Here is a 9724-nt window from a genome sequence, read left to right as displayed (position 1 = left end):
TGGGAATTCATTGAGGACTAAGAATGAGAATAGTGAAAATAAGACTATGGATGCGTTTAGGGATGTGCTAAGTTTGATTAACTAAGTATTTAAAGTCAATCACCAAAAGGTGGGCAAATTGACTAACAGTGAATCATTCTAGTTGAGAGATTCAAGTTCAATTCTTCACATTCAAACAACTCATGATTTGTCCATATATGCTTGAGGAACATTGATTGATTCAACAAGTACTTGGGTTTTATAAGCTAAAGGCTCATAATTTCCTCCCCATAAATAAAGAAGAAATAAGTATTTAGAGATGTAATTTACCAAATTGTTTGGAATCAAAACATCCACCCATCTCCATATATTTAAAAATGACAAATAGAGAGGTTTTTTTTTCTGAAAAAAAGAAAGAAAAAAGAATCAAAGTGGGTTGTCAAAAAAATATGTCATAAATTGATTGGTACACATACACTACTCAAGAAGAAGCTGTCCTCGTCCTCAACAAAAGAGACAACATTTATTTAAACAACGACCCAACTAAAATTGCCTGTCCATGCATGGAAACTCACGTGTCCACTTATTTAAACAACGACCCAACTAAAATTGCCAGTTTCTCTGCCTCTCTCTGTTTCAGGGTAAATCCAGATATTTTTCCTGCACTTTCTATTTATCAATTACTTATAACTAACTTTGTATTTTGTATGTTTTTCAAGTAATACTAATAAAGAGACTTTTCAATGTAGTTTTAATTTTCTTTTTATAGTTAAAAATAAATTTTATCCACAACAAATTGGGAATCCATCATCAGTACTTGGTCTTGGTATGTCGGGGGTGGCGGGGCTCTGCTGTAATAAAATTACAGCAGACCCCGCTGTAATAACAATTTAAGACAAAAAAAAATTTTATTTTATTTTGAAAAAATTGTAGATGTGTAGTTTATGGTCTAACGAATCCAACGATATATTTTTTGTTCAAAACAAAAATCATATGCTATATGAAAAATGTTTAACAATTTTAGACCGTCGGATATAAACTCAAAACATTCGGTGTCTGGATCAAGATGAATTTGATTTTTATTTCAAACAAAAAATATATCGTTGGGTTTGTTAGATCATAAACTACACATTTATAATTTTTTCAAAATAAAATAAAAAAATTTTATCACCCAAAAACTACAGCAGACCCCTGCCACCCGTATGTCGGGCGAGAGTGTTGTAAGGTTGAAAAGTTTGCCATAAAAAACAAAAAGGTTGAGAAGTTTGTGAGAGAGAGTTGCAGACAGACAGAGACTTGACGGATCCAGAAAGAAACAAAGGACATTTGATTTTGTCCTTTTTTATCTTTATTTAATAAATAATTCCAATTGCAAGAATAAATGAGGGCATTTGGTTCAAATTGTGTGTGGTAACCATGTGAGGAGGAGGAGATGAGTGCGAGATTGCTAAGTGAGTGTGAGATGAGTATAGGGTGAAAATGGTTATGTTTTGTATAACACAAAGAGTGAGCATGAGCGTGAGAATATGAATGGTACATTTTCCATATTACCATTTTTTTCTTTTTATAAAATAAAATAATATTTTATAACAAGTGTGAAAGATTCTTTTACACATCAAAATTCGTTCTTTGTGAAGAATATTCAGTCTCACCATTTTGCTGAGATTGATTATTCTCTACAAAGGAGAATCGAAGGTGGAATGAGTTTGAGATTACACCTTTCAAAACTCAACCAAACAACAATATATTAATCTCATCCTCATTCCTCGCCTCAAAACACCAACCAAATGCCTCATAAGAAGTAAAACGGCTAGAAGCCTTTGCTGCTTACTCTATTTTATTACAAATACAAAACATGAAGAAGATTTATATTCTCACGAGGTTAAGTTTTGTTCTACTTATGTTAATGGTTTAGATTGAGCTCCTTGAATTTGGATTCCAAGTTTACTTCTCACAATGCGACTTTAATTGGGCAAAAAACTATCATTTTACTACGGATTTGTGGACAATCTCAGCATTATATATATACATGATGTCTCTTATGCGAACACCCACAAGTTATATTAACTTACGCACCTCAATCTAATTGTTGATTTGAAACATGTAGGATTCAAAACAGTGGGCCCCACTTGTCATTTCACTTTTGAAAATAATTAAAAAGTATATATATATAGAAATTCTCCTATGTGGACAAAAAAAAGTGTGGACCAACTTTGTGGACTTGTTTTCAACCATAGATGTGGTGGATCCCATAGAAAATGTGTAGCCCCACTTATGTTGTGTTTTATTATCACCATTGGATTTTGGTCCACATAGGAGAATTCCTATGTCTATATATATATCTATAGACATAGGGATTTACGAAATATTTATACGCATGTCCAGACCTTAACTCGGATTAGATTTCGGACATATTTAATTAACAAAATTTAAATTTGTTTAAATTTGAGTTGTCCGATTTGTTCAAATGTCATTCCCCTTTTTTTTTTATATAACGTTGGATGACCCGACATACTTTTTTTTCTTCTTAAAATGAAATTACAATTAATTGAAACAATACATATAAGTTTAATATATGATAAAAGACAAAATTTATAGTCATACCAAATACAAAACAAATTAATAATGGCACAAAATTCAAAATTGAGAATAAAATAAAATTATATTAAATCAATAATATTAAATAATCTCAAGTTTCAAACCAGTTTATCACGTACCATCATCATATGCCATCAATCAATCTCTATATGATTTGAATCATGAGAAGATACAACAGTTATGAGTTATATGTCTGAAATTCGGGTATGGTTTCAAACTCAACAAGAATTTTGTGTTTCAATTTTAAATCGGATCAGGTTTTATGTTTGGATATCAATTTTAGACATATATTAATATTTAAATTTAATTTAATTCGAGTAAATAAATTCGGACCGAGTTTTGCAACTCATACAAATATCCTCTCAGTGTGATTGCCAAGCAAGAGTTGAGGTAAGACCCAAATCCTATCAGAACTACCCTTCCACTCTCCCCAACCCCATCCATAGCCTTAAATAAATACAGGCTTCGCTGCGCGTGGGATGTTTGTCTCTCTCTCTCTTCACTGTACACACCCTGCAGACTCTCTCTCTCAGTCTCTTCTTTATCTTGAGCCGCAGAAAGACGGACCAGCCTTTTTCAGAAACAGAAGGCTCTCTCTTTAACCACTGCCAAGTGCCAAGTGCCAAATGCCAGAACCTGAAGAGCTTGGAGCTTCATTTCCTGGGACTTTGCACCAAACACACCAATCCCACCTAATCTCCGCTTGCTTTTAGATTGATTTGATCATCCTTTCATTCCAATCACTCGCTCTTTTCGCGTCAAGTCATGTTGGTACTCACTGCACGTATACAAAAAGTCCATTCTCCAGTTCTTCTCTTTTCGCAGGTTTTGTACCGTGGAATCGTCGTTCTGCACTTCTGCTACTCTGTAATGCCGTTTTCCTCCCTTAACAGAATCATACTACATTATTGCAAGGTCTTTTGCGTTATCGAGAAAATCTTTTTTGTGTGTTTTCGTATCTGACCCATTTGAGTACCTCTTCTTTTAGGACCATTCTTTGCTGTGTTGTGGGTTTAAGCTTCTTCGCTCGAAAAACTTCATGGCTATTTCTTTGGTGGGTTTTACAGAGATTTTGGAGGTTTTTCCATTTGATTGTTGTTTGGGGAGATGAGCGAAGCGAGTGGGAAGACGACAGGGTCGTCTTTGGCGATCATTGAGAAAAGGACTAACAGACCTGGTGGTTGTGTGGGTATTCTCTTCCATCTCTTCGATTGGAACAGTAGGTTTGTCAAGAAGAAGCTCTTCTCCCGGAGACTACTTCCCCCAGGTTAGTCCTTCTGTCTGCGTCTCTCTGTTTCTGTGCCTTCTATTTGGATGATTAACTGACACAGGGAACCTGATTTCTGTTACGGCGTTCTTGTTAGCTCGTGGAACACAAGTTTCAAAGAAGTTTGGAGATGAGAAGATGCCCAAGGCACAGCTTAAACTGGTGTGCCTTTTTTTGCAACTGTGGATTTCAATCTTCTTTCCCTTTTTTATGTGCTTCCTCATCATTTATGGTTATTTTTTTCTAATACGGAAAGGATATCTCTTTATGAATTGATAGATTGCTGACGAGAATAGTGGGGGTTTTCCAAATGCAAAGACGAATGGGAATCACAGTGTTTCCGATAAGGGGCAAACCCATGAAATGCGCGATCCTGGTTTGGTTGCTAGGCTTATGGGTCTTGAATCCATCCCAGATTTGAAAGGAGATAGGCTGGAAAAGGTTTCGGTCCTTTCGGAGAGGGGGGTAGAGAAATTTGTTAGTAGTCCTGCTGTATGTGAAAGGGGGGATTTAAGTTTAGACAAGGTAAAAGCAAAGCTTGATTTCAGACCTCAAAAGCTTCAGAAAACAGGGCAGTGCCAGACACAAGGTGCAACTAGATGTGGTGCTGATGCATTGAATATGATGAGTGTTTTGTCACAAAGTAGAAAGCATCATCCACCGAAGCTTGCTCCACCGGTGAAAAGTCCAAGAATATCCTCTGCGAGGAATTCATGTAGGGCATCTAGGTTGATTTATGCTGCTACAAGAATTCTGGAACCTGGTTTGCAAGCTACGAATAGAGCAAAATGCACTCTTACTTATTCAAGTTCAATGCATTATCGAGTGAAAGATGATGTTTTGACTGACGAAGCAGGAACTCTGTCCCCAGATGTAGCGAACCAATCCAATTATAATGTGAACGTGGGTATGGATTTGATGGGTCAGACTTCTTACAAAACTTGTGGCAATACGCTTGATGTTGTCAATTCAAGAGTAGATTTGGAGGGTCAGCCATTTATTTATTATCCGATGTCTGCTCTGAACATGCTCAATGACTCTGCATTAGAAGTAGGAAGAACTAAGGCAAGGGTACTTGTGTCCTCTCTCGAGCAGGAAAGAGAAGCAATGTCTCAGAGACATCGAGATCATCCCATATCACTTGGTGGTTGCGAAAAAGGCAGCATTCAAGCTCATGATGATCCCACTGTGGAGAGGAAACTTCGATGTCTAGAAGGTCAAGCTCATTGGCATTTAGCAAGCCATCGGTGCAAGGTTCCAAGAGATGAATCATCTTCTTGTTCCTCTAAGATCAGGACTCAATCTTCGAATTGGAAGTCCTTAGTCAGAGAGAGAATGCCACCAAGGGCTAAATCAAGTAATTTACGAAGCAGGAGAACGTCGGTGGCTGTCATTGCTGTGACTGAAGCCAAAGATTTTATTTCCTTGAACAGAAGCTCAAGTGGTCAAACCCCACTAAGGATACCTTGTGAGGGGGATACTCATACGTTTGATTCCAATGAACAATTTAGCAACGGGCAGGATAAATCCTTATCAAATTTGAGAAACCCAATGTTCAATAGGCAAACTGAAAGTCCTTGTGACAATTCTGCATTTGGAAAGCATAGAAACGCGAAGTGTGGTGGTGTGACTGGGAAAGAGATGGGGGTTAATTCTCCCTCCCAGACTTGCAGATCAGCTTGTCATTGTAACCTTGATAGATCCATTACCCATAAGGACAGTGATGTTGTATCTTTCACCTTTAATTCCCCACTGAAATATAAGGCTGGAATTTCATCTCAACTGAAGCTGAAAAGAGACGATCAAATTGACATAACTAGGAAGAGTACTTCTGAACAGCACAATGAAATAGTGGATGGAAGTGTGAAACATGTGTCTTTGCAGAAGCAATTGCCATTGAAAGGAGATGCTTTAGGTGCTCTTCTGGAACAAAAGTTGAAGGAATTGACTTGTCAAGAAGAGGATGAAATGGTGTCTGGGGATAATCCAGCAAAGAGATCCACGGCCATTATTCTTCAGGAGCTAATATCTGCTTTAACTGCTGAGCAGCCCATGTCTGAACATGGGCATATGTTGGATGCAGAAAATGCTTTCCAGGTTGGTTTTCTTTTCCAATTATGGCTCATTTCTTGTCCTAATCACTGGTTCTGCAATTCATGTGATATATACAGTGTACCTACGTGTATTTATATGCAATTATGCATAAATTAGTCCGTTTAGTTACTTTAGTATATCATCTGCAACTGTTTCTGAATCATTTTAAGTTGCCACATGTCTTGAGAACAGTGATTATGAATTATGATGTTTCCTTCCTTTGGTGCATTTTTCAGTTGATATTATGTATTTTGTTCAGTGAGTAATATGTTTGGTTATCCCGAATTTTATGATTCAACAATGAGTATGGGCTGATTGGAGTAATATTTGCAACAATTGCCATGATGCAAGGCATCCCAATTGTCTATTTCCATTGCATACGTTTTTTCTTTAAAAGACTATTTAAATATTTTATTTCATTTTTTATTTTGAATAAAGAACTTTTCTTTTTCATTTTTTCAATAAGCGCTAATTGAGTACTATATGAGCTTATTGCCATGGATTTAGAATATACTTTTTTGCTTGCCATGAATTTATAATTTTTTTTTAGAATATATTATTATGGAAATTGTCTCTATTCTGCAAGGACATGTTCTGAATTAACTGTCTTTTTTAATCTTTTGATTTCTGCTTTTATGCTTATTATGTGCTGGTAGCAAAATTGGTTTGGAAATTAAATGTCTATGTATAATCTTTTTCTGCAGCTAGGTACCATATGATTATTTATTTTCTTTTAATCGCGATAATTCTTTTACATTAGTTGTTCCTGAATAAAGCATGCCTCCTTTTAAAATGTCCATTCCTGATGAGAGTAGTTTCTACAGAGCAAAGGCAAGCTAGAAGGGACTTGTGTTGGTTTTTTTTCAAGGGATGCTGATCATCTTAGTCCTGGATCTGTTCTTGAAGTTTCATCCTCAACTGACAGTTGCACTTCCAGCTGCTTAGATAATAGCTCAGGTAGGCAATTTACTTTTACCCTATTGTACATGATGCAGAATGAAGATGTATGTGTGCGCATATGTGCGTGGCATGTATCTCTGAATGGATCATTTAATTTGTCTACCTTTATGCATTGTATCCTCCTGTGTTATATTGCCTTTTCAAATAACACCTTTTCTCTTGTTTGAAAACCTTCTACTGATCTCAGGACATAGGCTCAACTTTGACTCCATCAACTACCATGAACAATTGCAACCAACAGAACCTGATCCTGATCGCCTTGATTCAGCAACCTTCTTTAACGAAAGGAAAATTGAAGAAAAGACGGCTTCCCATATTGCAAACCATGTTTCTGAGATACTAAATAGCATCAATCTTGGAGGTCTTGGGTTGACTGGAAAGCAGCTTAGTCATGCTAAGGGGGTTATCTTGAATTCCGAACTGTTATTCGGAACTGCAACTCATCGTCATGCAAATGGAATAAGAGATTTTTTCTTCGGTCCCTTTCTACTTGATGAATTAGAATCTCTGGCTGATGAGACATGGACGAACATCAACTGGCTTCTTGGTTTTATGGAGACCAAAGAAGGAAATAATCTATTTAGGGGATTCCTTTTCGACTGTGTCATAGAAGTATTAGATTCAAAATATTGCCAGTACTGTAACTCTGGATTCAAGTCCTTTGCGAGATTACCATCATACATGAACACAGAAAATCTTATTCAAGATGTTGGAGAAGAGATTCAAAAGTGGGAAAGTCTTGTTGGGATGATCCCGGATGAACTACTAGATTGGGATATGAATCACTCCTTAGGCAAATGGGTAGATTTTGATATGGAAGCATTTGAAAATGGTGCAGACATAGGCCGGGATATACTTCAAATTCTGGTCGAGGAAATTGTGGTAGACTTGTGGGAGTGCCGGCTAACTTCTTTCGACTGACATACTTCCACACATTTGTTTCTTCATTTTGTTAGTCAATGCTACATGTTCTAACTTGCTCTGTACAAATTGATGGAGGTGACTGAAGGGTGATATTTATTTGTAAGGATTTTTGAATAACGTTAGTCCTGATCATTGTGGATGTACATGATTTTCTTGGATGCTGCTTTGTTTCTAAATAGCCTAAGGCAGCTTTATACAGTTTTCTTGGTGAAAATAGATAGTTTTATGTGATGGCTTTGTACTAAGGTTATTTGTGGGTTGTACATGGTCGGTTTTTCTTTTCTTCTGAGTTTTTTGATATAAATTTAATCGATAATAATCGACCAATCAGTTGGTTATTGTCGGTTTTTTTGATTGATCATTACTAATATATCTTTTGACAATAACATATCAATCGATCTGTTTGGTTTGGGAAGGTTTTGTCGGTCTAGTGAAAATAACATGTTGAACTGAGTTGTTATTTTGATCTGTTTTCTTGCAAGTTTTGTGAGGGTTCTGATTCAATCATGGAGCAAGAAAGATCATAATTTTTTTGTTCTGTTCACCAATACTCTCTTTCTTGCAAGGCATAGAGATTTTAGTAGACAGATAAAAAAACAAAGAGAAAACAAGTGGGAAGAAAATCATTAAAAAAACAAATTCAATCAGTGGATCTGTGGAAAAGAGAGTGAAAAAGAATGAAACAAATTCTACACTCGAAATTGTCTGTAACCAAGAACAGTCTTGCCAATTCCTCTGCCACCGCCTCTGTTCTCACCATTAATGGCATTTGTCACTGCCGCCGACGACCCTTTCAATTCCTCAATACTTGCGTAGCTCTTCCTCGCCATCAACAATCCTCCCTTCTTCTCCCCTGCATTCGCCGACTTACTCCCTCTCGAACTCGACAAAGTACGACCCCCTTTTGCCCAGTTCTTCGAGGACGGTGGCGGCGGCGTCAGTTCGAGCATTGAAGACGGTGGCTTCCGGTTCTCTTTCCTTATCACTGCAGAGAAGTCCGGCACCGATTGTGCTAAACTAGAGGATGACCCTTTTCGGCCAGTTCCGAGATTATTCGCCTGAAACTTGACCTGCTTTTTCGGTGGAGTTTGTTTAAATTCTTTCTCCAATTCTTCACGTCGCCTCGAATTCTTCATTCTCAACTTTGATTCTCTCAATTCTGCGTATGCTTTGTATCTGGGTCCTCTCTCCATGGTGTAAAACTCCGTGGTGAGTCTCAGAGGTACTGGTTCATTAGGGTCTGAGTTCTGTGAGAGAATCAGAGATATGGGATCAAGAGCATGGAAGAGAGATTTATGAGTTGGATTTGGTTGATGGGTTTGTTGCAGAGAGCCGTTGGTCTCTGCCATTGTTGATGAATTTCTATTTGTTATAGCTTTTGTAGATATTCTTCTTGTCAGGGTCTTTTAGATTTTTTAAATCTCCAACGATCGAATAAAATTAGAAAGAGTCCTACATTGGACAAATTTTCCTTTTTTAACGTCTAACGTTCTTATTCAGGTGGGTCCTGATCTACATTGGATTCAATTCCAACTGTCCGATATGATTTTGATTCAAATCATGCGTAATGCTTTCTTGATTGGATTCTGGTCAATGGTTTCTTGGTGGGTTTCCTAGAAAAGGACTCTTTTTGTTGTGATTTTGACAAAGTGTTTTGCACCAAGACGGCCTTTGGAAGGCTCTACATTTGGATGTCCGACCAACAAAAACATATTTGAATTTGTCACTGAGTAGTTCATCTTTAATGTCTCTCATTTTTGTTGAATCATAGATATACCAATATCTATATCTAACCAAAAGAGACTAACAATATCACTATTTGAAGTAGTGACTTTTTATCTACAAATTCAATCAAATAGGAACATCTCTATGTATTTGCAATATAACTACCATTGATGATTG

At 36.9% G+C, this 9724-nt stretch overlaps 2 protein-coding genes across 3 annotated transcripts; one reads left to right on the top strand and one right to left on the bottom strand.

Moving 5' to 3' along the window:
• The first annotated feature begins 2979 nt into the window (after positions 1 to 2979).
• On the top strand, positions 2980 to 8053 carry LOC120011985. 2 transcript variants are annotated; one of them, XM_038863198.1, is made up of 6 exons: positions 2980 to 3492; positions 3645 to 3844; positions 3942 to 4006; positions 4124 to 5941; positions 6763 to 6895; positions 7086 to 8053. In XM_038863198.1, exons 2-6 carry the CDS (start codon positions 3685 to 3687, stop codon positions 7817 to 7819), a joined length of 2910 nt encoding a protein of 969 aa, XP_038719126.1. In that variant the 5' UTR covers positions 2980 to 3492; positions 3645 to 3684; the 3' UTR covers positions 7820 to 8053. The 2 variants fall into 2 exon arrangements, with proteins under 2 accessions (XP_038719126.1, XP_038719125.1); XM_038863197.1 differs by having other exon boundaries at positions 2980 to 3844.
• A 378-nt stretch (positions 8054 to 8431) lies between these two features.
• On the bottom strand, positions 8432 to 9217 carry LOC120013478. Its single transcript, XM_038865305.1, has one exon. It carries the CDS (start codon positions 9169 to 9171, stop codon positions 8512 to 8514), a length of 660 nt encoding a protein of 219 aa, XP_038721233.1. The 5' UTR covers positions 9172 to 9217; the 3' UTR covers positions 8432 to 8511.
• Positions 9218 to 9724: the final 507 nt, after the last annotated feature.

The sequence above is a fragment of the Tripterygium wilfordii genome, chromosome 13 (genome assembly GCF_013401445.1).
Source record: "Tripterygium wilfordii isolate XIE 37 chromosome 13, ASM1340144v1, whole genome shotgun sequence".
Classification (NCBI taxonomy): Eukaryota; Viridiplantae; Streptophyta; class Magnoliopsida; order Celastrales; family Celastraceae; genus Tripterygium; species Tripterygium wilfordii.
The sequence above is the reverse complement of the archived record's forward strand: the minus strand, read 5'-3'. Positions and strand labels throughout refer to the sequence as shown.

What these genes read in the sequence shown, in the direction of transcription:
- LOC120013478 (XM_038865305.1), bottom strand. Translation starts at nt 9,171, where the DNA reads ATGGCAGAGACCAACGGCTCTCTGCAACAAACCCATCAACCAAATCCA.
- LOC120011985 (XM_038863198.1), top strand. Translation starts at nt 3,685, where the DNA reads ATGAGCGAAGCGAGTGGGAAGACGACAGGGTCGTCTTTGGCGATCATT. An exon ending in CCGGAGACTACTTCCCCCAG is followed by an intron (nt 3,845 to 3,941) that starts GTTAGTCCTTCT and finishes CGTTCTTGTTAG; the next exon opens with CTCGTGGAACACAAGTTTCA. An exon ending in CCAAGGCACAGCTTAAACTG is followed by an intron (nt 4,007 to 4,123) that starts GTGTGCCTTTTT and finishes ATGAATTGATAG; the next exon opens with ATTGCTGACGAGAATAGTGG.